Consider the following 27,335-nt stretch of genomic DNA (forward strand, 5'->3'; position numbering starts at 1 on the left):
CATCTTTTCTGTGGCTTTGGCAAAATAAAGATGACTTTTTTTAAAAGTTTTTTTTTAACGTTTATTTATTTTTGAGAGACAGAGCATGAGCAGGGGAGGGGCAGAGAGAGAGGGAGACACAGAACCTGAAGCAGGCTCCAGGCTCTGAGCTGTCAGCACAGAGTCTGATGCGGGGCTTGAACTCACGAGCTGTGAGATCATGACCTGAGCTGAAGTCCGATGCTTAACTGACTGAGCCACCCAGGTGCCCCTAAAGATGACTATTGAAGGGGCATGGCCTGCTGGCTCTTGGCTGGTGGAAGAGAGTAGACCTAGCCAGGGCTCAGAGCTGGGCATGGGCAGGAAACTGGGCCAGGAGACCCTTTCTCTGAACTTTGTGCTCCTTTTTCATCCTCACCGCTCTGCTTCCCTTCTGCAAAAGCCCATCTCTTTGCCCATCCTGGGTCCTATGACTTTTCTCTCCCTCAACAGTCGGTTCCCGATTCTGGTCCCCGGCCCCCAGCAGCGCCTGCCCCCTTCCCACCGGGGCCCCCCATGATGCCACCACCCTTCGTAAGTTTCATGTCTTTCCCTGGGCTTGGCTTTTCCAGCCTGCATCCCCCAGCTCCCCAGTCCCTAGCGCTGCTGCCTCGCCAGCACGGTTTTGTGTAATGTCCCCTCTGCTGCCCTTGGTAAAGGGGTGGTGTTGCTTGGGCATTGGGGTGGGATGAGCTGCTGTTAAGCATCCAGTCCATAAAGCTGACAGCTCCCCCTTTGTCTTTTTGTCCTTGGGATGCAGTGGGGCTGGGGTAGGAGAAGTGGAAGGGAAAAGACCCTGTTAGTGTGAGGGCGTGGCAGGGCTGCCTTTCTCTTTCACTACTCCTTATCTCTGTTCTTTCAATACGCCACAGAAGGCAGACTGAAATAGCGGCTGGTGGACACAGAGTTGGAGAAAAAGGGATGGGAGGCAGGGGACTGGGGGATTTGGATACCTGGAGTCCTGCCTTGTGGCCCTTACTCTGAGAGGCCTCTTTGGGGAGAATTGGCGAGGAGGTGGAGCCTTCCAGCCACGGTCTGGCGGCAGTTACACTTCCCTTTTCCCTCTCCCTTCCCTACCTCTGAAGAAGTTGTGTGCTTGCTTGTTAGACCCAGAAGACCCTCTCCCCCTCCCCCCCAGTTATCAGTCTTTCTCAGTGGTGAGGAGCAGGCAGTTTCATGCTTTGTGCTTCTCAAACTAAAGCCTTGAAATTGCCTCAGAGCTGGGGTGAAGGGTCAAGAAGGGTGGGAGACAAGTCGATATTCCCTGATAGGTCAATGCAGTGCCTTCTCTGCTCAGTATCCATTCCTTTCCTCATTTTCAGATGCCCCCTCCAGGAATCCCCCCACCCTTTCCTCCGATGGGACTACCTCCCATGAGTCAGAGACCACCAGCCATCCCCCCAATGCCACCTGGCATCATGCCCCCAATGCTTCCACCAATGGGGGCTCCACCACCACTCACACAGGTAATCAATCCTCTCTCCTCACCAGTGCCTCAGAAAACCTGTGAGCCTAGCTGGGGGTAGGGGTTAGAGTGGGCATCTGGACTTCAGAAAGTAAGGGGAAAAGAGAGGGAGCTTTGGCTAGGCCCATGAGGATTTGTCTGCTGAATGACTGGAGAACACTCCTCGGCTAGGCCGAGAGCCCAGAAGCCGGGGATTGTCTGAGGGAGTGCCCATGTGAAGGTCATGGCCCCAAATGGGATCTCTCAGGAGCCTGCCTAGCCTGTGCCTGCCCTCACCTTGGTAGCTAGTTTTTGTCTTCTTTGTATCCCTAGATACCAGGAATGGTACCTCCCATGATGCCAGGAATGCTGATGCCAGCGGTGCCTGTCACCGCAGCGGTAAGCACTGGGGACCAGCAGGAAGCAGGCTCTGCACTGCAGCCCTGTGGGTCTGATTTGAAGTACAGGGATATGGCCTCCATTCTTTCCCTCTTCTCATCGGATCCACCCTGGTCCTGGCAGCACTCCCCACACTCAAGTCCTCCTCTCCAGCCATGTACTCTGCTCTTCTAGTTTCTCGCTCATCCCCAGCGGCATGTACATTCTCTCTTGTTACTTCTCGCCGTGCCCAGCTTCCTTAAGGAACACATTCATGGCTGACACTACTGTCGCAGAGCTAGCACTGTGGACACTCGAATACAGTCCCCTCTTCACATCTTCTTTGTCTCTGAAGGAAGAAACGGCACCTGGGGATCTCACCGTACCTTCTTGTGCCATTGCTCAGTATAGTAGAGTCTGGGTAGGATGTGGCATTTGGCATCCACTATGGAAGAGGGGTCTCAGAGGTTGACTCAACAAAATACTGTCACCTGAGGAAGACAACAGAGCTGCTATGCAGTTCCCCTTAGGGTCCTAGAGCCACGGCCCCAGAGGGTGGGGGATGCCTATTAGGGAGCAGAGGTCCCTGGGAGCAGGACATATGGATCCTGGCCTGGCCTGCTTCTTCATCCCCCATGGCCTGGGTCCTGGGGGCCACTGGGCTTGGCCCCAACCCTTCCCCCTCCTCTTTCTTCGGCAGACGGCTCCGGGTGCGGACACAGCCAGCTGTGAGTCTTCTGGGGGTCTGCTCACCCCAGGCTCGGAGGTTGGGGGGTACAGGGGAGAGGGGAACATGGACTAGAGCCCACCCTGGATCATGCCTGTTGGGATGCCAGGGGGCCTGGGATGTTGATGGGACCAGGGGATATTTATTGGGGATGGAGTAAGGGAGGAATAGGTGGGATAAGATGGGGATTGGAGCAAGGACTTAATGTTTCCTTTGGCTTCTTTTCTAGCTGCTGTGGCTGGGACAGGCCCTCCGGTGAGTTCTTCCAGCTCAGGGGTCTCTGGGTTGAAAGGCTGAAAGTTGGGGGGCTGATGGTTAAATCTTTGGGGTGAGGAGGAGGAGCTTTGGGAAAGGAGCCTTGACCACCATTCTGTGCCCCCCCCCCCCCCCGAGGGCCCTGTGGAGTGAGCATGTGGCCCCTGATGGGCGCATCTACTACTACAATGCTGACGACAAGCAGTCCGTGTGGGAGAAGCCCAGCGTGCTCAAGTCCAAGGCAGAGGTCCTGAGCGGGGCTTTCTGGCCCTTCCTTTCAGCTTCCCTGACCCCTCCAAGTTCTTGGCTTCCCCTGAGTCTTTAACCATGCACATGGTTCCTCTGATCCCAAGATCCCTAACCACCCCCCAACCTCCCTAGGATCTCAGGAAATCTACCTTCCCCCATGTTGTGCCAGGCCAGGTGGTAACTAAAAACTCCTACGTTCTCTATTCACTGGATCCCCTTAGCTCCCCCAATTGTGGCTAGAGGGCATGCCCAGTCCACTGATGTCCTCTGCCCATCCTCTTGCAGTTGCTGCTGTCTCAGTGTCCCTGGAAAGAGTACAAGTCAGACACGGGCAAACCTTACTACTATAACAACCAGAGTAAGGAGTCTCGCTGGACCCGGCCCAAGGATCTGGATGACCTGGAGGGTGAGGAGGGGGTGGGCCTGGGCTGTGGTTCTGGGGGGTGGCACTTGCCACCCTGTGACCACGTTATCTTTTCCCATTGCAGCTCTAGTCAAACAAGAGGCTGCAGGGTGAGTGACTTGCCCACCTATCCATCCAAATTTGGGGGCCACCCGAGGGGTGGGAGTGAACCCTCTCTCCATGGTCCCTGCTCTGTGGAAGAGCCAGCTGTCAGTCTCCTTGTGGAGTGGTCTGCTCTGGCCCCAGTCCTTCGCAGGATAGAGACCAGCTGGTCCGACTCTCCCTGTCTCTGCTCTACTTGTGGACACTGCCCTTCTGGCTCATCTGTAGGAAGCAGCAGCCGCAGCCACCTCAGCCCCAGCCTGAGCCCCCACCTGTGCCGCCCGGCCCCACCCCTATGCCTCTGGGCCTTCTAGAGCCTGAGCCAGGTGGCAGTGAAGATTGCGATATGTCAGAGGCTGCCCAGCCTGTGGAGCAAGGGTTTCTGCAGCAGCCGGAGGAGGGCCCCAGCAGGTGAGGGCTGCCCCCTGAGACATTCCAGATACTGGCCTCGAGCTCCCAACCTAGTTCAACCCTTGAACTCTGCCAGGTCTCTTGGGAAGGGTGTGAAGATCTGGGCTTGGCCTCTGAAGGGCAGAAAAGGGCTGCTCTGGGGAGCCAGGAGAGGGTGGTATGCTGCTGATTGCATAGGGCACTGAAACTGTGGGGACTGGGAGATGGCTGTGGCTGAGTCCCCTTTGCCCCCCAGTGCTGCTGGACAGCATCAGCCACCGCAGCAGGAGGAAGAGGAATCAAAGCCAGAACCAGAGAGGTCTGGCCTCAGTTGGAGCAACCGGGAGAAAGCAAAGCAGGCCTTCAAGGAGCTGCTGAGGGACAAGGTGCGGGGGTGGGGCTCCCAGGGTAGGCCTGGAGGGGGCTGGAGGTGGGCAGGCCCCGTGACCCCTGCCTGCTCCATTCTAGGCTGTCCCCTCCAACGCCTCGTGGGAACAGGCCATGAAGATGGTGGTCACCGACCCCCGTTACAGGTAGGCCTGGGCAGAGGGAGCCAGGCCCTCCAGACCATGTTTGTGAGAGCAGCTGGGCTAGGGCCTCCCTGAGAAGCCCAGCTCAATACTCAGGCCCCAAGGGGGCCTGAGTCAGGAGAGCGATAGAAGGGCAAGGGTGTAGGGAAAAGAAGCTGGAGGGCCTCCTGGAGGAGGAGGGGAAAGGTATCTGATATGAGATATTCAATAAATGCTTGTTGAATTGAATTGATTGGAACTGAATTAATTGGGGTGAGGGGGCTGGAAAGGGTGGAGGCCTGACTGCACCTTGAGCAAAAGGGCCCAGTGTTAGTGGTGTCTTGGAGCCCAGTCTTCCCCTGACTGCCTCCCACCCCTCCCCTCATCCCAGAGACCCATTTTGCCTCCTTGCAGCCTGCTGTGCCCATGCATGGACCCCTCACTCAGATCTGTCTGCCATGACCCTGCTTGGTGGCTGTGCAGGGTGGTTCAGGCTGACTCCCCTATCCCCATCCCGCTCCCACCCTCTTCCACCCCAGTGCCTTGCCCAAACTGAGTGAGAAAAAGCAGGCATTCAATGCCTACAAGGCTCAGCGGGAGAAGGAGGAGAAGGAAGAGGCCCGGCTAAGGGCCAAGGAGGCCAAGCAGACCTTGCAGCATTTCCTGGAGCAGCACGAACGCATGACCTCTACCACCCGCTACCGGTCAGGGGGCCTGGCTGGGGTGGGGCCTGGGAACCCTGAGAACATGCGGGCCCAGGGTCTCTGTTCCCTGCTTACCTACCCATGGGCCATATACTCCACAGGCGGGCAGAACAGACCTTTGGGGAGCTGGAGGTATGGGCTGTGGTCCCTGAGAGGGATCGAAAAGAGGTTTATGATGATGTCCTCTTCTTCCTGGCCAAGAAGGAGAAGGTAACAGTCACTGGCTGGATCCATTAGCCTGTCTCACTTTAGATTGTTCATGTCTTTGCATCCTTATGGACCCTGGCCATTCATTTCTCCACTGTCCCAGGGTCCCAGCTCCTTACTCAGAAGCTGGTATGGCACTTGCACATCTCCCTGTTTCTGGTCTGGGCCTATAGCCTGGGTATGGGAGGGCAAGAAAGCATCTATGAGGGGTTGGTCTGTAACCTGTGCCCCTTCCCCTTTCTGGGAGCATGAAAAGTCTGGAGTCTGGCCCTCCTAGGTTCCCTAGCTACCTGCCTTCCCCGAATGCTCCTCTGTCCAGGCCCACTTGAGTAGCTCCGACCTATCCTACCTTACCCTGACCCTGACACTGTGGCTCCCCAGGAACAGGCCAAGCAGCTCCGGCGCCGCAACATCCAGGCCCTGAAGAGCATCCTGGATGGGATGAGTAGTGTCAACTTCCAAACCACATGGTCCCAGGCCCAGCAGTACCTCATGGATAACCCCAGCTTTGCTCAGGACCACCAGCTGCAGAGTAAGCCCGGGTCTCCGTTCCTGCCTGTCCCTTCCCCTTTCCTCACAGACCTGGGACCCCACTCTCCAGACTGGAGATGGAGAATGCTGGGTCACTCCCTCCTCCCCTCTGGTGTCCACTGTTGACCTAGACATTGTATGTCCTTGGAGGAAGAGCTCTAGGATAAGTGTCAGAAGACCAGGAGATGATGATTTTTATAACTCATGTGAATATGGTCTTAAATTGTCATGGCACTGTGGGTCTTAACTGGTCACGTGTGTTACAGTGAGCTGTTGTTGGCCTGTAATCACTGGTAATATCAGAAATTTATCTTCTGAACTTGCATCAGAGTCTGACTGATTCCCAGTTCTAGAAAACCTCAGATCCTGAGATTACTAGTTTCATATGATTACTTCCAGTAACTGAATTCACAAGAGCTGAATACATGCTACTTTTTTTCTTCTACATGAATGAACCCTCCCCCAGAACCACCATTCCAGCAGCTCTCCCACATAGCCCTCTGGCCCTCTTGCCCACCACCCTGGGTGACCCTGGCATCTACCAAGGCAGCATCCTTGAACCCTGGGGGTGCTGGGGTCTGTGAGGGTGTCCCACTAGTGCGGTACAGGCTGAGCCTCCCCCCGCCCTGCACTTAGACATGGACAAGGAAGATGCACTGATCTGCTTTGAGGAGCACATCCGAGCTTTGGAGAGGGAGGAGGAGGAAGAGCGGGAGCGGGCCCGCCTTCGGGAGCGGCGTCAGCAACGCAAGAACCGGGAGGCCTTCCAGGTATCTTTGTTGCCCACTAGATTGGAACTCTGCTCTGCCCTGGACCATAACCTCTTTGCCCATGCCCTGCCTCCTCTCAGCTAGGCCCACTGTTTCATCTGTGTCTCGTCCTGTCCCACCTCCACGAGGCCTCTCTGTGCCTGCAGTTCTGCTCCTGCTGTGTCCCCTCAACTCTGGGCCTTGCTCCTCTAGGGAGACTAGATGTATGCACCACCCAGAAACTGCCAGCAGAGAGCACCCTAAAGGCACAGCTTGGCAGCTCAGCCAAGTTCATTTCCTTTTGGTAGGGAGCCAGATAGGCATAGCTAGCTTGTCCCCCAGCTTGGAGGTGGCGGTGGTGGTGGCGGGTTACTGAGATGTATCACTTTGGGAAGCTGAAAGCAAAAACTATAGGAAGAACATTCTCCAGACAAGTTTCTATTTCTCTGCCTTCTAGCCCAGCTTCTGCTCAAGTTTTAGTTCATTCCTGTCTGTATTTACATTCTCTGCATTTGCATTGCTGTCTGCCTCTCCATCTGTATCTCCTCATCTCTGCCTCCTTTGCCTGCATTTCCTCAATCTGGATTGTTCCTACCTCTCCCTACCATCTCCTCTCTTCCTCGCGTCTTTGGCTCTGCCTCTCTCCCTGTCTCACTCTCCCTGTCTCACTCTCCCTGTAACTGGCCTCTCTCTGCTCAGACCTTCCTGGATGAGCTGCATGAGACAGGGCAGCTGCACTCCATGTCCACCTGGATGGAGCTGTACCCAGCGGTCAGCACTGATGTCCGCTTTGCCAACATGCTGGGCCAGCCGGGTAAGGCAGCCAGGCTCCCCCTTCTCTAGCCTGGCTTCCTGCCCTGCCAGCCTGTCTGCACCCCCACTCCCTCGTCCTGTCCTCGACCCCACCCCCAGGCCTTGGGAAGCTGCCGCCCGCCAGGCCCCCCTCCCTCCCTCCCCCGCAGGCTCCACCCCTCTGGACTTGTTCAAGTTCTATGTGGAGGAGTTGAAGGCACGATTCCATGATGAGAAGAAGATCATTAAGGACATTCTTAAGGTGAGGGAGGCCTGGGGTTGTGGGTGGATGCAAGCTGGGTGCAGGGCACACTCTCTGGACAGGACTTCCTGATAAGTCCTGTTTTGTAGGAGCATTGCAGCTCAGTTCAGCAGATATCTACTATGATCCCTTACTGTGCATTGAGGACACAGAAATAAGTAAGGTACAATTTCTATCTAGAAGGAGCTCATGGCCTTCCTATCTCATAGAAGATAGACATGACACCTATTACACAGAGGGGCAAGCACTATTACAGAGACAGGAACCCAAAGAATTGACATTTGAACTATACCTTTAAGAACAAGTAGGTGGAGAAGGATGGAGGTCCTGGGCATAGGATATTACAGGAGCAGAGGCAAGGGAGTGGAGAGGCCACGGCACGTTAGGCCATGGCATAGCTGATCATAAACTGGTAGCTCACAGATGTGTTCCTTCTGGCCTGTACAGTATTTTAGAAAACTTTCAAATTTGTTGCTAATATTTTAAAACTGGGAGGTTGCACATAAAAATCTGAGTCTTCAGTTCTTTTAAAAATATGGATTATTGGGGCACCTGGGGGTCTCAGTTAAGCATCCGACTCTTGATTTCGGCCGAGGTCACGATCCTAGGGTTGTGGGATTGAGCCCTGCATCGGCTGTGCACTGAGTGTGGAGCCTGCTTAAGATTCTCTCTCCCTCTGCCCCTCGGCCCCCAGCTCACGCGCTCTCTCTCAAAAAAACAAAATGTGGATTATCTGGCAGCACTGGCTGGTTTTGCAAGGCATTCAGTGGACCCAGGCTGGGACGCCATGCATGTCATCCTTATCGTCGTCACTCCCTATCACCTCCCTGGCGTGGCAGCGAGTTCAGCTGCCATTTACTGCTGTGCATGCACATTGCTTGTCTGACACTGGAGAGAGGGTTCTCAATGTCTGTGTCCATCAAAGGTAGAGAAGTGATAGAGACACTATAAGAGAGCCTTTTGTTTCAGAAGGAGAAAACCTAAGGAAAGCATATTTCTTTGTGGAAGTCAAGAACATGCAAATGCACTGGGGAGGCAGTATGCCCGGCAGTTAGGAGCAGCACCGTGGAGACAGACTACTTGGGGCACAAGTCTAGCTTAACCACTTGTTAGTTGTGTGACCTGCAGCAGGCGTTTAACCTTCCTTGGCCTCAGTTTCCTCATCTAAAAAATGGGGGAGTTTTCCACCAACATACACCTAATTACCAAGGGGAATAACTTGGTACCTGGGGTGAAAAGGGTCTGAGACCAAAGCTAGGAATGTCCCACTGCACACACATTTCTTTGAAATCCGGCGTTTTGCTTTACAGATTCAGGTGTTGCATCTTAATGCCACGTTATATCTCTCTTTAATATAAACTTAATGTTTTAAAGTTACTTACCATTAGGTAAGACATACCATATGGTCTCGTGGCTTCCTCTGTTTCTCTGGAACCACACACCCCAGTTTGGAAGTAGAGCCCTATGTATAAAATGCCTTGAATGCTAAAATAAGAAATTTGGATTTTTATCTTATAAGTTACAGGGAGCCAGGGTCAGATGATGTCCCGGAAGAGCCACTGGGTGAGTGTAGAGTAGTACCTCTCAGACTCAGTGCTTGTGTCCTTAGGGATTGATGGTGATGAGATAGTATTTGAAGCTTTGGGACACTGAAAGTCCTAGTGGCAAGTGGTTTAAACACATCTTGAGCTCGAGCCATCCTCTTCTGGCCCACCCCAGCCTTCTCTCCCCTGCTGTTGGAGCCCTTTGGTAGAAAGGTTAGAGCAGCATGGGACTCTGGAGGCGGGGTTAGAGGTGCAGGAGGTGGCAGGGAGACCAGTCCGGAGGTAATCTAGGTGGGAGACAAGCTAGAGCTCCACAGGGAAAACAGATGAGGGAGAGCTGTAGTGCTCCAGCTGTGTTTCTGAGACCCCCTGAGTTTCCTTGGGGGCACCTTGGGACAGGGAAGGGGAGCTGAGTGAGGGGAGGGACTTTATGCTCCTACTGTTTCTAAGTACAGCAGCTTCTCTTTTATATATTGGGGTTCTACGTAAGATTTTTGTTGAAAAAAATGTTTCTGCTGTTGAAAAAAAAGGAAGTTTAAAATCAGTAGGTTAAAGTCACTCAGAAGTAGGATGGACAGAGAGAGGCTGGAGAAAATAGAAATTCCATTTGGGGAATTAGTCTCAAAAGTAACCTGGGGCAGGGAGGAATAAAGCAAATACTGTATTTTAAATAGGATTATCATGTAAAGTATAAATATTTAATCTCAGGAGAGCTAAATTTTATTGGATGCTTACATTTTAGCCACGGAGTGGCTGGCCTTTGCTGACAGGCCTGTAGGAATCCAGTCCTCGCTGAGTCCTGTCTGGCCACATCTCCTGAGAAAGAAGCTGCTTTAGATAGTTCCTCTTTCTGTTGCCCCTTTTTGAGCTCCTGCCTATGGAAGGCTGAGGAGCCCAGGAGTCTCTATGGCCATCCACCAGCCCTGCAGACTGGGAGGGCACCTCTCACCCAATAGGATAATGCAAAGAGCCTTGGACTTGGAACAGCTGGAAGCCAGAAGATCTGGGCCTGGGACATCCATGGGAGTAGGGGTGGGGAGGGGGGGGTAGCTCACAGGAAATGAACCCTCTTGGGATCTGCTTAATTTGAAGTTTCTATAAAATATCCGGTCAGTTACAGGTCTGAAATCAGGAGGGAGGTAGGGGTTGAGATTGCTAGAGACGGTGTAGATTGAAAAGACTAAATGCTATTCTCAGGGGAACACCACATGCAAGAGAGGCACTAAAAGAGGTCAGAGACAGGAGGACAGTGTTGAAGTGAGCAGCAGAGGTGCAAGGACTGATCAGTCAAATGAGGACTGAGAAGGGGCCCTTGGAGTTGGCTATGAGGAGGACATGAGCACATTTAGGAAAGTAGTGTCTGTGAAGAGGGTAGAGTAGTAGGTACGGCACAGACCTTAGGGTCAGGTGACTCCTGCCTGTTTAGTGGTTGAGATCTCTGCAAGTTATAGAATGTCTGAGCCTCAGTTTCTTCATCGGCAAAATAGAGATAATTTCTGTGCACAGTTGTGAGAAGTGGTAGTATTTGTAAGTGTCTTGCTTATAGTAGGCCCAATAACTGTGTATTCGTTTCCTTTCGTGCTGCGTTTAAAGATTTTGAGTCAAAGAGAAAGAAGCAGAGGTTGTTAGCTTGAGGAAGGGGAGAGCAGGGTGGACAGGATGTTCCCGGTTAAGCGAGGTATGAGCTTGATGGAAGGAGCCAGTGGAGAGGTGAGATCGGAGCTTTCATTTCCCTGAGAGAGAGACTGGTGTGTTTAAGAAGGGCTGGAGCATGGGTTGAGGAAGTGCTCTCGGAATAAACAAGAGCATGCTCTCTATACTGTACACCTGAAAACGCATACAACACTGCATGTGAACTAACTGGAATTCAAATAAGAACTTAGAGAAAAGAAAAGCGTGCTGTGCATGGACACAAAAGCCAGAGCAAGTGAGTGCGGTGTGGAAGGAAGGGGAGGGAACTGGGCTGGTGCCCCAGCCGACTCCAACTCCAGTGGCTCCGCTTTTCATCAGGTTGACATGGGCCAAGTGAGATAACTTTCCTAAGCTTCTGCTTTATTAAGGTGTTGGGAGGCAGAGATGTGAAGCCCTGAGCCTGGCCCAGGGTGCTTCAAGAAGGGAAGGTATTTTTAGTAGTGTTCTGGAGACGCACACCCGATGGCCTCTCTTTCCCACATGGACTGAGGGGTCTGTGTGGGTGTGGTGCTTTAATCTGTGGGCTTTGGTGTCAGAAGGACTTGGGGTGGAGTTCTCTGTCAGCCACATACTAGCTGTGAGACCGTGGACAAGCGCTCTAGTTTCTCTAAACCTTGGTTTCTCCTTCCACATAAAATTAGGAGGCCAGGACCTATGCTTAAATTTCGATACTGAGGATTAAAAGCGATAACGTATGCGAAGTGAATGGTACCTGGCACATAGTAAGCACTCCAGAACTGAGCCAGAGGATGGGGCCAGCAGGTGTTGACTGAGAGTGCAAGGAAGTTACTGAGCGGCCGGAGGGCCCCCCCTGGGGCCTGGCCTTAGGCCCAAGGAACAAAGAATTAATTGTGAGAAACCCAGGCATCAGTCAGCAGACATGGCACACACACACCCTGTTCCCCCTCCCCATGTGACCCAACGCCCACCCCTCCCCCCGCCCCTGTCCAGCTCCCTGGGACATCCAAACCAAGGGTAGGCATGGGAGGCTTAATCATCAGATGGTGAGGACTTGGACAGCTTGGTTTCAGAAGTGCATCTGAGTCCTGCGGGTCTCTTCTGGAGGCTGGGGGACTTCTAGAGCATTCTGTAGTCTGACCCTCTGCCAGCCCTGGAGGCCAGCTTCAGGCTTCAGGCCCGTGCTGGCCCCTGCTTCATGTGCCACTGTGCCCACAGGACCGGGGCTTCTGCGTGGAGGTGAACACAGCCTTTGAGGACTTCGCCCACGTCATAAGCTTTGACAAGAGGGCTGCTGCGCTGGACGCAGGCAACATCAAGCTGACCTTCAATAGTGTGAGGGGCCGGGCAGGGCGGGGCTGTAGCCAGGGCTCCATTCTCAAACTCATCCCTTTGTCTCGTTCCATTCCTTCTCATTCACTGCCCCCGTGTGACCGTACCCCCTGTTCAGGGGATGGCAACAGGAGCTCAGACCCCAGCTTCCCTCGACCTATGGTGTGCTTGAGTGGGGCCTGGGCACCCACCCTCCTGGGTGACCCAGTTCTACGTCCTTTCTGCCCTCAGCTGCTGGAGAAAGCAGAGGCACGGGAGAGAGAGCGGGAGAAGGAGGAGGCGCGAAGGATGCGGCGCAGGGAAGCTGCCTTCCGAAGCATGCTGAGGCAGGCCGTGCCTGCTCTGGAGCTGGGCACTGCCTGGGAAGAGGTCAGGGCTGTAGCCTGGCACCAAACACCACCCCCTCAGTCCTGAGGGCAGCGGTGCTTCTCCACCACTGGGGGCCCACCCCAGTCATAGCACAGCTCGCGGCCAGCTTCGGCTCCCTTCCTTCCTCTGCCCCAGCCCTGCCCTGTGCTCATGGCGGTGTCCGTGCCGTGCCTGGGCTGGTCTGATCAGCAGTGCTCTCCTGTTCAAGGTCCGTGAGCGCTTTGTGTGCGACTCAGCCTTTGAGCAGATCACCCTGGAGTCGGAGCGGATCCGGCTCTTCCGGGAGTTCCTGCAGGTACTGGAGGTGAGGCAGAGCTTCTGGCCCCCTGCCCCTGTCCAAGGCTTATGAACACCCAGTCCAGCTCAACAGAGACTCCAGTGGCCTCCTCCTTCCCCTGGGGCTTTCCTTTCCCTGAACAACCAGGGGAGGTCTGACAGTGTCCTGGAGAAGCCTGAGGCCCTAGCCTGAGAGGAGGAGGCAAAATCAGATTTTAGGGTGCAGGGTCCTTCCTGGGGCTAACCCTGGTGCCGCCTTCACCGCTCCTTCTGCCTCTACCAGACTGAATGCCAGCACCTCCACACCAAAGGCCGAAAACATGGCAGAAAGGGCAAGAAGCACCATCGAAAGCGTTCCCATTCGCCATCAGTGAGTTGGTGGGCCGAAGGGATGTGGAGGGAGGCTGGACTGTCTTACGGAAATAGGAACCATGTTTCTTGTTTTTTCCCTACATCACCTCCCCCTCGAGTGAGATTTGAAAATTCCTTTGGCCCTGGATCCGCCTCTCTGTCCCCAGTTCCTAGACTTGAGGGCTTCTGGAGGCCAGAGAACCTGTGCCCTGACATGTATCTGCTGATCTGCCCAGGGTTCTGAGTCAGAAGAGGAGGAGTTGCCCCCGCCGTCTCTCCGACCCCCCAAACGGAGAAGGCGGAACCCCTCGGAGTCAGGCTCTGAGCCCTCTTCCTCACTTGATTCGGTTGAAAGTGGGGGTGCTGCCCTTGGAGGACGGGGTTCCCCATCTTCTCGCCTTCTCCTTGGATCAGGTAAGCAGTTGAGAGCTGGAGAGTTGACTCAGATGAGAGAAGGCCCCTGAGGAGCCCAGCCAGTGCCCTGAGGTTGGAGGTGGAGTGGACCGAGTAGGAAGAATGTCCCATCCCTGCCCAGGCAGGAACTGGGAGAAGGAAGGAAAACTGGACTGAGAGACTTCCTCAGATAGCTCCCTGTCTAAAGAATGAGGTCTATGGCAGAGAAATGGATGAGCCCTCCCTCCTCCTGTGAGACTTACTGGGCATTTTCTGTCTCCAGATCATGGCCTTCGGAAAGCCAAGAAACCAAAAAAGAAAACTAAGAAGAGAAGACACAAGTCGGTGCGTAGAGAAGGGACTTCAACCCAGGGCCCTGCCATGTTGAGAGAGCTCTTCAGCCGCCTCCCGGGCTGTCCTTCACAGGAACTGAGCAGGCGGACTCTGGGCTCTTACAGAACAGTCCTGAGAGCGAGACAGACCCTGAGGAGAAAGCTGGCAAGGAGAGTGATGAGAAAGAACCAGAACAGGACAAGGACAGGGAGCTCCGGCGGGCAGAACTCCCCAACCGCTCCCCAGGTTTTGGAATCAAGAAGGAGAAGGTGAGAGACAGGCACCTGACCCCAACCCAGTCAGCACTCTCTCCAGACCTCCGTGGCCCTCGGGGGAGGCTGTGGGTGAGCTGTGCCTTTGCTCCACTAGACGGGCTGGGACACGTCGGAAAGTGAGCTGAGCGAGGGTGAGCTGGAAAGACGGCGGCGGACACTCCTGCAGCAGCTGGATGACCACCAGTGACCCGACGAGCTGCTGTGCCTCGGGTCTGTGTGAGGCTGTGGATCCTAGGTCACCCTCACCATCTGCACTAGACTCCTTTCTTAGTCTGGTCTGTGTCCACTCTTCCTCAAGTAACCCCACCCCCAACACACCATTGTTGGCACCTCCCAAGGTTGCTTGTGGTGTTTAAGGGTCCTCCACTTCCCGGGCAACTAGTGCAGTCCTTGCCCTCAGCCCCAGACCAGAGATTGGTATGCCGTGTGGGGTGGGTGGTGCCAGTAGAGAAATGTGAGAAGGAGCCTCTAGGGAAGAATGACAGGTTGGTGACAGGTGGGGTCCTTACCCTCTAGCACCAGTACCTGCTTCTGCCTGCCCGGGCCCTCGTGCTCTACCACTCCTTCCTTCAGCCCCGGGACCCAGTGTATGTGTGTTTTGTTTTGTTTTGTTTTTGTTTTTTAAATAATATTTATAACATGGCCAGTGGCTCTTTTATCTTTTCCATATATTGCTGGGTAGGCTGGGTACTGGGCAGGTGCACGTGTGGCCAGCAGAGAGCACTAGTGTCCCATGACAGGCCAGCCTCCCTTTGTGTGGTTGGAGCCCACCCAGCCCGGTTCCCCTTCCCCAAGCTTTTGCCCTCACCTCCCCCAAGCAGGGGGCATCTCCATGCAGCCTCCTTTCTGTCTCCACGGTTCAGGTCAGGCCAAATGGCCACCCTAGTCCCCCACACTCAGAAAAAGGAGACAGAGTCAGGCCTGGTGCTTCAAGCCTTTGTTGAGAAAGAAGGTCTGGGATTTATGTACACGGGAGAAGGGAGGTGGTACATGTACAAAAAGAAGTGGCTCCCTGTATTCCCCTCCAGGGGCTGAGAAGAAACTGGCAGGAGACTGAGAAAATAGCTAAGACCACCATGTCCCCTGTCCCCTGCCAGAAAAACAAAAAACAAAAAAAACAAACCAAAAAACAAAAAAAAACCAAAACCCTTGCTGTGGAAAGGAAGTGAGGATGCTGATATCACACCCTTTCTCTAGCTATCCTGGGGTTGGGGCTGGGAAAACCTCTACCCTTCTGCCCACCTCGACAAGAACAGAGTCAGCCTAGAGTGGAAAGGGTCAAGGGCAGTAAGTGTGGCATGGCATCTCTCCTCTACCCTTATCACCGGGGCACAGCTGGGTGGGGCCCAGGCTTAGGTGGGCCTTGCTCCTGGTAAAATATGATCTGTGACTGGAAGGGTACCGGAGCTCCCTAAGTCTGGATACTTCCAGACCACAGCTGACCACAGAGCTGCAAAATGGAAGGGGAAAAACAGAAGGAATAGTCGCTTTCTCCTTTTGTCCCTCTGGCCTAGTGACAGAGGGCCTACGGGCCCCTGTATAGGCTAAGGCTGGAAATGATTTTTCCCAGCCCTGAGCTGACCATTGGTGACCTTTTAGGAAAAGAAGACCCTGGGGGCAAAGTGCAGTACTAGAGGCACCAGGGGAGTGTCAGGCCCAGTGCCCACACTGACATCAGGCACGCGCAGCTCTGAGCGCTGGGGTAATCGCTGGGTTGAAAGCAGCATAGCTCTCTGCTGCACCCTCAGCCAATTCCAGGGCTCCAGGTCCACGGGTTGGACTTGCAGGACTCTGGGAGTTGAAGTGCTTCTGCCACCAAGAGGGCCTTAGTGGGGGCCTGGAGCCCGAGGGGGGCCGTTGGGTGGTGCGGCATTCCTGGCTTGGTGGCGAACGACAATGGGCTGGCGGTGGAGGCCTGTGGGGAAAATGAAGGCCTGTGAACAGGCAGGGAGGCTGGGCCAGGCCCGCCGTCTGTAGGAACAGTCCCTTCAGGAGCAGCCCCACAGGCAGGGCCAAAGAAGAGCCAGCTATGAGGCCGATGAGGGAGAAGCTTAAAGGAGGGTAGAGAGGATAGTCAGAGACACTGCTGGGGCTCTGCATTTTCAGAGGACCAGGTGGGGGTGACTAGAGGCCACTAGGCAGTGGTAGAAACAAAGTAGACTCAACAATAGCCAGAAGCTGGGGAGAGACCCCAGGTAGACCAAATATCGGGGAACAGATCAAGGGACATCTGATACGCCCTGGGCAGAAGCTACTGCCAGAGCTTTTATGATGGGGATGGAGAGGCACAGGTCACAAAGGATACCAGGGCCCAGGAATGGAGCCTCAGCAATGAGAGGTGGTGGCCTGGTCCTGCCTGCTCTGGAAACTCCCTGCCCCTTGGGTCTTAGTAGAAGCCAGGACAGCATTAGTCGGGGAGAGAATACTTCCCTGAGGGCACATGCAAGGGATAAGCCATGGTTCTCAGAGCATGGGGCATGCAAGTAGAGAAGTATGTGCCCCCATCACCACGAGGCTGCCAGAGGATGGTTCCAAGTCATGCAGGGGAGGAGGTGCCTGTGGGCCCAGCAGGAGTCCTGGGAGGTGGGCATGCAGAGGGGACAGCTGCGGTGCCCAGTACCTGTCAAGGGCCCCAGCCTTGGGGGTTAACAGTTTGACTCATCATGGTGGGCTGCATCGCAGAAGAAGCGTGAGCCCCGCTTGGCAGTACGGGCCGTGAAAGGGACACTCTTCAGCACTGCGGCCCAGGAAAGAGACACAGTGGTCAGGCCTCATGGGGATGGGATGGGAGGAGGGCCCAAAAGGGTAGGGTTGGAGTTTGGGAGCTGGGCCTAGTGGCCAGACCCAAGGGAAGGACAAGGGCCCCACCTGTAATGATGTCTTCAATGGTACCGTCCTTCCCTTCGTAAACAGGCCGATGCTCTTTGGCCTGGCGCCTCCTCAACTCTGCAATTAGCTCCTGCTGTTGCCACTTGTTCCGCTGGGAGGGGGTCTAGGGCCAAGCATTTGAAGGGGAAGGGAGTCATCACCAACCTACCATGGGGCTGATTCTTGCCCCTAGATGCAGTCTGAAGATGCCCTTGATTTGGGTACAGCAGCCCCCTCCTCATCATTGCCTAGGAATCCCTCCCAGAGCCCCTCTCCCCATCCCTTCGGACTCCAGCCTCACACCCTCTGGGTGGTCTCTGGGCTCCAGTTTTCCACCTCTCAAACTCTCTCCCCACCCCCTCCTAATCCTTTGCTCTGCTCTCCAGGCCCCAGCTCTTGGTCCCACCCACCTTGGCATCCAGTTTCTTGGCTTCCTGAGCCAGCTGCTTCTCCCGCATTACCTCCTCCTGCTTCTTTCTAGCTTCGTTCTCTTGTTCTGCTTCCTAAGAACCATGGGGGGTTGGGGGGGTGGTGGTGAGGCTCACACAGGCTGTGAGGGGAGGGGCTGACACTGAGGGTGGAGAATGGGTGGCAGTGGGGCCAGCAACCCCAGGTGGCCACCCTCTGGAGGGGCACTTCCTGCCCTGAACAATGACAGGAAGGGCCTGGGCCCCCACCCTGCCCACCCGTTCACAGCTGAGAGGCCTGTGGCCAGCTTCCATCGCTCCCTCCCAGGACTCCGAGGACTTGGATCCCAGCCTTCCCTCCCCCTACCAGTTTTCTTGCAGCCAAACTCCTTTTTAAAAGCCTTTCTTCCGCTCACCTTGTAAGAACGAATGAATCGGACAAATACCGGGAAGAATACAGAAGGGGGTGTGGTCTTGGGACTCTCACCGAAGTAGCGCACAACTGCATTGTAGGCCTCCTGGGGAAGGGGTGGACAGAAGGGATCAGGCTGGCAGAGGAGAAGCCCGGCTCCCCGCTGGGGACAGGAGGCTCACAGAAAGCAGTGCTCAGGGCCAAAGGAGGAAAACCAGCATCCCCCAGCCCTGTGGGATGGAAGAGAACTCAGGGCTCCCAAAGCTCCTTAGAATATGTCCCCGGGGGCAGCTGTCTGCCCCCGCACCCCGGCCTCTGCCATGCCTCTTCTCCACCACATACAGACACCCAACTGTGTGGTAAAAGTTCTTTGGTTCGAGAACCAGAACAAAGTTCACCTGGAGGGACACAGTGCCTCCGCCCTGGCCGCTCCCACCCGCCTCCACCTTTTGCCCACCTCAGCCGTCTTGGCATCACGCTGGAGCTTGTCCAATTTGCCTTCGTTGGTGCTGAGGAAGTTCCGAAGGACACTGTTGTCATGTATGCTGCACTCCCGCCGAATCAGCTCCATGCCACGGCCCAGCTCCTTCACATCTAGCAGCACGTTCTCCAGGGACACTGTGGTCACCAGAGCCTGGGCTGAGGCCTACCCAGGGGCCAACATGCCCATCTCCCAGCCCAGGGCTACACAGAACTCTGTCCACGCAACCCCCCGACCCCCACCCTACACCCTGCAGCAAGCAGGTTCTCCTGCCTCTGCTTCCAGGTTAGAAGGGCACACCCAGCTACCAGGGCTCTCACAGGCAAGGAAAAGGAATGGGGGCTATGAGCTCATGACCCCAAAGAGCAAGGCAGCACAGGAAAGCAAGCCAGAGAGACTGCTGGTCTCCAAGATGGAGCTGCCTCAAGCCCACCTCAGTTTTCATGAGTGGGGCAGAAATGACAGCTGCCTTATGTCTGTGGGGCTTTATAGTTTTTCTATAAATGGAGAAAATGCAGTCTCCAGGGCCAGCACGAGGGAGCTGGGAATGAAGAGCCACCTCTGCCTTCCTCTGCCTACTCCCATGGCACCCAAATGGGAAGGGCTGGGCTAGGCGGGTGCCTGCAGAAAGGCTCCCTTGGGGGTGGCCCCTACCCATGGCCCCAGCGGAAAGCTTTGAAGTGGCCAGAAGGGAGATAACAAAGGCCAGAAACAAAGGACCCAAGCGTTCCCTCTCCTAAGCTTCCTGGGATTGTCCTGGCCTAGACACGAGAGCAGGCTCGCTGGGCCAAGCTCCCCTTACCTGCTGCAGCCTTCTCCACAAAGTGTAGCTCATGCCAGAAGTTGGCCAGGTCTGGGTACTTCTCCTTCACTGTCAATGCGATGAAATGCAGCAGTGTCATCTTCCTGTCAGTGGACTTGGTATCCAGCAGCTGAGAGAGGGGGGCAGAGGGTGGTGAGAGAGGGCTGAGCACCATGGCTCCTCAGGCTTCCTGGCCCTGGGTTGTCCCCACCATCTTACCAGATCCAGGCTCTGGAGCTTGAAGCCATACACAGCTCCTCGCTTGCTGCTGTTCATGTAGTTCCCTAGTGCAAGTATGATCTATCCAAAAGATGCATGAGAGGAGGTCAGGCCATGCCCCGCGGGCTCCTTCCTCCACCCAGGCCCCAGGCCCACCGGTGCCTGCATCCACAACATCTCCTCACCTCCAACATCTGCTTCAGCTTCTGTGAGGACTTGACAGAGGCAGAGGCTGCAATGATGGCATTGAGTTGCTGGAAGGAAGATGAAGAGCTGCGTGAGCCTAGGCCGGGGGGGGGGGGGGGGGGGGGGGGGGGGGGCAAAGTCTGAGAGGGGCTGGTGGGGACGGACTGACAGGGCAGGGGAGGGGACTGGCAGGTGGAGGGGTAGCCGCAGATGACCCCGACTGGGCCAGAGGATATACCGGTGTGAGCATCTGCAGGTTGTCTTGGAAGTTGCCCAGGAAGGCCATGCCAGCCATCCTCTGGGTTAGCCGCTCCACCTTGCTGAAGAGCAGCATGAAGCGGTCCTCGGCCGCCAGCTCCTCCAGGGGCTGCCGCTCCCGCTCGTATTGCCGCAGAAGCTTCACCTCAGCCTCTGTGGGCAGGAAGCGCATCAGGCACTCCACGAAGTCCACTGGTAGGGTCTGTAGGTCAAACCTGTGCAGGAGGAAGGAGTTTAGTTCAGGTCTTGCATTTGCCCATTACCCATCATCCCTTTTTTCTCCAGCTCCTAGAGGGACTGCCGGTGGGGTCGGTGAGCAGGATGCAGCCAGAGGCCTAGAGGGCCTATTGCCTCATCTATCAGTGCGTGAGTAACATCCTAGGTGAACAGTCCATGGCCTGGTTTAAAACCCCTCAGCGCCCTCCCTCTACCCTTAGGGAGAAATCTTAATACCTGAGTGTGGCTTATGAGGCTCAGCCTGCAAGACTTCTGCCCACCTGTCTCTACCCTGTCTCTTCAACTCCCTTCCTATGCTGAAGTCATGGTCAATTTTCAGTACCTAGGGCACCAAGCTTCTCCCTCCAGGCACTGAAATGGACTTCCTATACTTCCTCACCTCCTCTGGGAAGCCTTCCTGAATCACCAAGCTCAGCTACCTGGCCTGCCCTGTTCCCCCAAAGCTGCCTGTACCTCTGCCACCTAGGTGGTTATCACCCACGCTATTGAACTGTTCTGCCTAGACTGGCAGCAACTTGAGTGAAGGTTTGCGCTGAATGCCCAGCACCTCACACGGTGCCTGGCACACAGCACAAATATACTAAGTTCTGGCCAAGCCAGTGAATGACTGAAGGACGGGAGACACTTCTGTCGACGCCCTGGAATCCAGGGAAAGCCAGGATAGTAGGTGGAGAACTGGATTGCCAACTGGCTGGGGACCAGGGCGAGGTCAGTGGGAGCCTCACGTGTGGATGGCTCTGCAGATCTCCTCGGCCGAGCGGCCAGCCTTGCGTAGGGTGATGGCTAGGTTCTTGGCACGATTGGCTTCCAACAGGGTCACCTTGCTGGCGGCCTTTTGCGCTGTCTTGTTCTTAGAGCAGATGAGATCAAGGGCAGGGCCCTGGGCTTTCGTCTTGAACAGTTCTTCAAATTTGTCCAGGTCCAGATCCTGGCAGGAGTGGACAAGAAGGGACAATGTGGTCACCTCATTCTACTAAAGGGCCCCTGGCAGCACGCCCAGTGTCCATTCAGCTCTGGTTCACGGAGGCCTGATTCTAAGGGTGTTTCTAAGGCCAGGAGATCTGGCTAACAGCATGATCTAGTCCCCAGCCCTCAACCCCACCCCTGAGGGCTCCAGGCCCTGCTACCTCCAAGATCTTCTCATCATCAAGTTCACTGAAGACAGTGCCGCTGATCTGGTTGGGTTTCAGTGCTGTCCAGTTGAAGACAGGCAGCCGGAACTTGGTCTTGATAGGTTTCTTGATACGAATGGCTAATTTGGAAGGAGGTTCAGTGAGGCTGGGGCCAAGGACACTCTTGTCTCCCTCCCCACTAGCCCTGCCCAGAGTCCTGGGGACACTCACCTGACAGGCCTACTGTCAACACCACAGAGGGAGCAGCGCCAGGGAGAGGTGGGGCTGGGGGACACTTGTCTGGGGGAAAACAAATGCCACAGTGACCCACGGTCCAAAAGCCTCTTTAGAGACGCCCTCCCCAGTGCTGCCCAACCTGTCTTCAAAGCCTCTTGGGGAAAGAGGATGCGTGAACTCCCTGCCCCTCTGGCTCCCAGGGGTCCTAACTCTGGTAGGGCAGGTCTCACTAGCCTCTGGCTCCCTGTCTTCTGCTCTGGTCTAAGCCCTCTCTTTGGCTTTCCACAGAGGAATCAGGAGCAACACCTTCATAATCCTTAAAACAGACCCACGTCCACCCTTGGACACCCCCTGCCCAGTAACTTGAGCCTCCCTCAGATTCTTGCCCTCCCTCAACCCTCCCCCACCTGACTTCACGTCCTTCTACCCACATCCCCGGCTTCTCCCTAAGGGAGGCACTATGGGCCCAGGTTTTGGTCTGGCCCCAAGATGAGGCTGCCCTTCAGACCTTCAGGACTCCTAGGGTTCTCCTCACCTGGTAATGGGGGTGGTGGAGGGGGCAGGGGAGGAGCTGGTGGTGGAGGCAGAGGCAGGGACTCCTCAGGTGGTGGGGCTGGAGCCAGAAGGTCCAGGTCGGAGGGCAGCATGCCCTCACTCAGCTCTGCAGGGCCTACCCGGGCCAGGGCCTCACTGCCCACTGACTCCAGGCCCCGGGCCCCGGGCTCTAAGTGGCATCTGCGCTGGAAGGCCTCCTCCTTCTCTTTAATGAGCCGCCTCAGGGTGTGTACCTGGTGGCTCGTGTTCTCATAAGTCTCCTATCGGGAGACAGCACCATTAAGGAAAGCATAAGTGGAAGGCACAGGCAGCAGTCATTGCCCCTACCCAGGTCTCTCAGCTAGGGTCTCTGGGAGGGTGCCCAGAGGCAGAGAGCAGCGGAAACCCAGGTGGGGGCTGGGGAGGCTGTTCCACAGAACAAGAGATGAGCAGAAGAGCCGTTGGCCCAGGTGGCACCTTCCAGTGCGCTTCCTCCCGGACCCAGCCTTAGTCTTGCTGGTTCCTCAAGGCCTGGGTCAGAAGCTGCTCCTATGTAAACCTCCCGGGCCCACCTCTAGCCTCCTGCCACACTGCCCTCAGCACTCTGTTCCTCGATACTGCTCTCATTGTACTTGGCCTTGTAGAACCACTCTGGTGGCAGCCCCCTGTGGACAAGAGCCTGCCCTAGCCATCTCTGTATCCTCCGCATTCCCCAGGACAGCACTTTGGACTCTTAGCAGGGGCTTGGCAGATGTTGACCAAGCTCAGTAGAACCAATATAATCGTATCCCTCTGGAAGAAAAGGTAGGTTGGGGCATGACTCTGTAACAACAGGTGAGGTGAGGGGCAGAGAAGTGCTTAAATATGCTAAGCCTCTGGTCTCCTGACTTAGGATACCTGGTGGCTAGCACATGGGCTACTCGGCCCTCTCATCACACAGGGCCCCACCTGCTCCCACCCTCCTCTGTGTGTGTCTGGCCCACTTTGGATTCAGTTTCCCTCTCCAACTAAAAATTAGGGTGAAATCATCAGCCCACCCTCATGTGAATGCCTCAAGTGTGAATCAAGATCTGGATTTTCAAAGACACGAAAATCTCAAGAAAGAAACGCCAAATAAAAAAACCACAATTTTCAGGGGTGCCTGGGTGGCTCAGTCAGTTGAGCGTCCGACTTCGGCTCAGGTCATGATCTCACAGTTTGTGAGTTCGAGCCCCACATCAGGTTCTGTGCTGACAGCTCAGAGCCTGGAGCCTGCTTCACATTCTGTGTCTCCCTCTCTCTCTGCCCCACCCTGCTGGCACTCTGTGTCTTTCGATCTCAAAAATAAATAAACATCAAAAAAATAATTTAAAAAAATTACAATTGTCAGATGCACTTCATATAATAGGATGCAGCTAGCTATATGAAAGAGCAAAGAGATAAAAAATAAATTGATAGGAAAAATATCAAAAAGAAAGAAAAAAGAAAGGAAGGAAGGAAGGGAGAAGGAGAGAGAAAGAAAAGCCAGATCCCCCCAGGCCCTGGCACCCAGTACCCGTCAGAGACTGCCTTCTCCAGATTACTTGGTACCTTGATGCTCTCTAGTTCCTTTTCCCGCTGCAGCAGCTGCTTCTCTAGCTCTGCCACACGCATCATGTTCTCGTTCTCTAGGTCCAGAAGCTTCTCCGTGAGCTACAGGATGGGAAGGGTAGATTTGGCGCTGACCCTAAAGCCTGGGTACTTTTTTATCTCAGTCAGGACCTGAGCCCGACCCCTGTACCCCTCTACTCCTAAGGCAGCGTGGCCCAGTGGCTTCCCTACATCACTCCTATGGGCCCAGGGTCTGAGACCACCTGAAATAGACCACATCTGACTCTCTCAAGCCTGAGGCCACCCCACGCCCAGTCCTGGAGGTCCGTGTGTGTTCGAATCTGTGGATGATCCAGGGCCTGAGTCAGAGCATGCTGAGTTCCAAGGCTTCCCTGGGACTCAATCTGGAGGCAAGTGGGTCAGGTCAAGATTCCTGGAACTGAGATGTCCCCTTCCTCTCCCCTCCCTCAACAGTGGTCCTGGCAGCAAAAAAAGACTACTTACATGGGAAACATGTTCTTCCAGCTCCTCCACCTTCTCCAGGGCCACGTTCTTGGTCTCAGCATCCTCCAACAAACCTCCCACATCAAACACATTGTCCAGGTATGCCTGGATCTGCACCTGCAGCTTCTCACTCTCTGTGTGCCTTGACTTCTGGAAAAAACAGAGAGAGTAGTAGTTGGGGGAGCCTCCTGAGAGAGACTCAGTCCTTACCACCCTCTATGACCACTTTCTAGAGCATAAGACCCAAGGAGTTCCTCTGCACCCATGTCACATTCTCACCCAGTGGAGCTGCCTAATTGGAGAGCCCTGTGCAGGAGGGCCTGAGACCCAGGCCTCAGAAGACAGGCAGGGTTCCAGGAGCATCCGTGACTAGGCTCTTGTAAAAGAAAAAATCCTTTGTGATGTGACTAAGCTGGTCCTCTGACCCCCCAGCTCCTCACCTGTGAGGACTCTGGCCCAGCTCACCTGCAGGAACTCCTCCAGCCCCAGCTTGGTAAACTCATACTGCAGGTGGACCCGGAAGTTCATATCCTCTACTGAGTGCACCACGATGTTGATAAACTGCATGCATGCCACCTGGAGAAGCAGCCCAGAGGGTCAGAGGCAGGAAGGGAAAGGAGAGATGGAAGAGCCAGGGTGTTAGAATCAGTATCATCTGGTGGATAATCAAAAGGAGTGAATAGGGGCACCTGCGTGGCTCAGTCAGTTAAGCTCCCAACTCTTGGTTTTGGCTCAGGTCGAGATCTCACAGTTCGTGAGATTGAGCCCCATGTTGGGATTCTCTCTCTCCCTCTCTTTCTGCCCCTCCCCCACTCATGCACACTCTCTCTCTCATAAAATAAGTAAACGAACTTAAAAAAAAGGAGTGAATAAAAAAATTGAGTCTTTCTGGGAATAATGAGTATTTTAACTTAAAAATATCAAACTTAATATTCAGTTTATGAAGACAAGTAAATTACACGAGAAATAGATGGAAATGAAGATGCAACTTATTTCCTTTGTACATCAGCAGGTATTTCTTGAGACAACACTACTTAACTAAAGACCCCATGCAAGGTCACAAAAGGGGGCAAAGGAGGTAGACCCAAGACACAAAAATGACATTGCCCTGACGTTTCTAAAAGCTCTCTAGGGTAGGTGAGTGGACAAGGAGCATTTACTGAGTAGAGAGAATCCTTCTAGGTTCAACACAGAATATCAAGATATGCTGTTGGCCTGGCCTCGTTCTCCAGGAGCATGGGACCTGCTGGGCATGTGCCTGACCCAGGCTCGGTTCCTCACCATGAAGTCGATGTTGCTATCCTCATTCCGGAAATACTCCATCAGCTTCTCAAAGCGGTGCAGCTCCTTGCATACCTGAACAAAGAAATTTTCTCAGTGAAAAGATCTATCCCACGCAGAACTTAAGCCCTTGAGCCCTGGCTCCCAGGAACATCATGGCAGAGGGACTGACTGGTTAGTCAGTCAGACTAAGCTGAACTACAACTCTTTCTATGCAAGGGGCCATTGGGACACTTAGAAGAAAGCCCGTAAGTTTAACAAACTTGTCAGGCAGAAGAAAGCCCGGGACCTGGCATCTGCCCGGGGTCCCTGATCCCCACATCAACTTGCTGAGGGAACCCAGTAAAGCCTGTGCCATTAATCAGGACTTTAGGTGCCTCTGGGGTAGGCCAAGAAGAAACACTGTTGGTCAGTTATTGAAGGAAGGAGGGAGGCAGGAGGAAGGTTGGAGGCCATGGCTGAGGCAGGAGGCTGAAGTCCGAGTAGGGACACAGGAGACTGGCAGGGTGCAGGAAAGCCCTGTGCTAAGAGGGGTCCAGAGACTCCTCTGAGCCTCTGGCTTCTAGGAGGAAGAGCTATTTCCTGGCTTGAACAATGGATGCTAGGGAAAAGGTCCAGAGAGGAGGAAGGGGTGGGGCCAGCAGCTGCAACTGGATGTCGAGGAATCCTACGTTCAAGCAGATGAGAGTTTCACAGCCAGGGCCAGAGGCTGGGGAAATTCCAAGTAGGAGCTTCCTCTCCCCTCACCAATAACAGCCAATAACTCAGGAAGATCCTTGCTTGTCTTCTCCTCCCACCACAAACACATCTACCTTGGGTTCTACCGGTGGGTTCACCACCTCAAAGCCACCTGGGAAGCCTGTTAAAGCACAGGTACTCAGGCCTCCCAGGGGTCTGTAAGTTTAACAAGCTCTTCAGGTATCCTGATGCATGGCCAGGTTAGGGCTGCTGGACTACAGCCCTCAAATGAGGGCATCTTTAGCTGGCCATTCAGGAGCTGTCCTGCCATAAGATCTGCTAAGACTGAAGTTCTGTTTTTGGTAAAAAGAAAAGAAAAGAAAGAAAGACAAGGAAAAGAAAAGAAAAAAAAAAGAAAAGAAAAAAGAACAGGAAAAGAAAAGAGAAAAGGAAAGGAAAAGAAAAGAAAAGAAAGAAGCAGTGGGACTGGCTACTTAGCTAAGCACAAGATGTTAGAATCACTGGGATGTATGAGATCACAGGAAAGGGTGCTTACCTACCTGGCTCCCCACCTCCTCACCAAACACACACACACACACACACACACACACACACACACACACACAGAGATGCAGGAGACTGACCTCTTTGAAATTGTCAAAGGCAGCAAGAATGATTTCGTGACCTCCCCGCACCAAACACACGGCTGCCAAGAGCTCCAAGACAAGGGCTTTGGTCCTAAGGGATGAAGAAAAACAATGAACACCCTAGCTCCCCACCCTAGCCACCATACAGTTCACTTCTACAACTAGGTGAGTCCCTTCAGAGAGTGGAGACAGCCTCAGAAGTGAGGGGAGTGGGTTTTGGAAAGGAAGCAGAGGAAGGAAGTCTTGCCCCTCACTAAGCTGTGCAGACCAGAGGGAAGCCAGGGACACTCCTTCTCCTTAAGCTGAAGTGAGGGAGCCGAACCAAGGCACTGACCAGGGCCACAGGACTTGAAAGCCAGGCAGGACTTATAAGGGATAAGTGGAGCCCAAATCTCCAGAGCCCTGGGCACAGTGGGGAGGAAAGGGGAGTGAAGGAACTTACCTTGGATTCTTGTTGTTGAGACTGAGTGCAATCTCATTGACAGCATGGGGGTGGGACATGACCAGGTTGAATCCATACTATAACAAGGGGAAAGGACAGAGGAAGGAAAACCTTGATGCTGAGGAAGGTATATCCCGGCTGGATCTCCCGGACTATAGGCCTGCCAGCAAATGTGTCTTTTTTTTTTTCCTTTCTTTTTTTCAAAATCATCTTTTACA

The 27,335-nt window shown here is 54.4% G+C and overlaps 2 protein-coding genes across 7 annotated transcripts in view; one reads left to right on the forward strand and one right to left on the reverse strand.

Annotated features, from left to right (window-relative positions):
- The first annotated feature begins 322 nt into the window (after positions 1-322).
- PRPF40B (pre-mRNA processing factor 40 homolog B) lies at positions 323-14,886 on the forward strand. Its single transcript, XM_049625417.1, has 25 exons — positions 323-552; positions 1,341-1,484; positions 1,796-1,861; positions 2,541-2,568; positions 2,797-2,815; positions 2,952-3,069; positions 3,357-3,477; positions 3,560-3,584; positions 3,805-3,987; positions 4,223-4,352; positions 4,435-4,499; positions 5,015-5,179; positions 5,281-5,389; positions 5,768-5,918; positions 6,554-6,687; positions 7,366-7,480; positions 7,629-7,720; positions 12,133-12,249; positions 12,478-12,615; positions 12,824-12,919; positions 13,175-13,261; positions 13,479-13,656; positions 13,919-13,980; positions 14,094-14,237; positions 14,338-14,886. The coding sequence occupies exons 1-25, from the start codon at positions 535-537 to the stop codon at positions 14,428-14,430; spliced, it is 2,598 nt and encodes an 865-aa protein (XP_049481374.1). The 5' UTR covers positions 323-534; the 3' UTR covers positions 14,431-14,886.
- A 90-nt stretch (positions 14,887-14,976) lies between these two features.
- The window catches only part of FMNL3 (formin like 3), a 53,797-nt gene continuing 41,438 nt past the window's right edge, over positions 14,977-27,335 (reverse strand). For 3 of the 6 annotated variants that reach the window (XM_049625413.1, XM_049625410.1, XM_049625416.1), the window contains 20 exons: positions 27,118-27,194; positions 26,673-26,766; positions 25,351-25,425; positions 24,535-24,645; positions 24,070-24,219; positions 23,566-23,667; positions 21,998-22,277; positions 21,457-21,525; positions 21,241-21,365; positions 20,839-21,041; positions 19,857-20,091; positions 19,618-19,686; positions 19,433-19,513; positions 19,214-19,343; positions 18,388-18,548; positions 17,935-18,036; positions 17,522-17,614; positions 17,112-17,235; positions 16,864-16,980; positions 16,076-16,158 (listed from right to left, as the gene is read on the reverse strand). In XM_049625413.1, coding sequence (XP_049481370.1) covers positions 16,889-16,980; positions 17,112-17,235; positions 17,522-17,614; positions 17,935-18,036; positions 18,388-18,548; positions 19,214-19,343; positions 19,433-19,513; positions 19,618-19,686; positions 19,857-20,091; positions 20,839-21,041; positions 21,241-21,365; positions 21,457-21,525; positions 21,998-22,277; positions 23,566-23,667; positions 24,070-24,219; positions 24,535-24,645; positions 25,351-25,425; positions 26,673-26,766; positions 27,118-27,194 — 2,373 coding nt within the window. In that variant the 3' untranslated portion in view covers positions 16,076-16,158; positions 16,864-16,888. Of the gene's footprint in view, positions 16,159-16,863; positions 16,981-17,111; positions 17,236-17,521; positions 17,615-17,934; positions 18,037-18,387; positions 18,549-19,213; positions 19,344-19,432; positions 19,514-19,617; positions 19,687-19,856; positions 20,092-20,838; positions 21,042-21,240; positions 21,366-21,456; positions 21,526-21,997; positions 22,278-23,565; positions 23,668-24,069; positions 24,220-24,534; positions 24,646-25,350; positions 25,426-26,672; positions 26,767-27,117; positions 27,195-27,335 lie in introns of all 6 variants that reach the window. The other 3 variants (XM_049625415.1, XM_049625411.1, XM_049625412.1) reach the window with 2 other exon arrangements.

This window comes from Panthera uncia, chromosome B4, assembly GCF_023721935.1.
Source record: "Panthera uncia isolate 11264 chromosome B4, Puncia_PCG_1.0, whole genome shotgun sequence".
NCBI classification, from domain to species: domain Eukaryota; kingdom Metazoa; phylum Chordata; class Mammalia; order Carnivora; family Felidae; genus Panthera; species Panthera uncia.

Coding starts and splice junctions, on each gene's coding strand:
- PRPF40B (XM_049625417.1), top strand. Junction 7,481..7,628: donor CAACATGCTGGGCCAGCCGG/GTAAGGCAGCCA, acceptor CCTCCCCCGCAG/GCTCCACCCCTCTGGACTTG. Junction 12,250..12,477: donor TCAAGCTGACCTTCAATAGT/GTGAGGGGCCGG, acceptor TTCTGCCCTCAG/CTGCTGGAGAAAGCAGAGGC.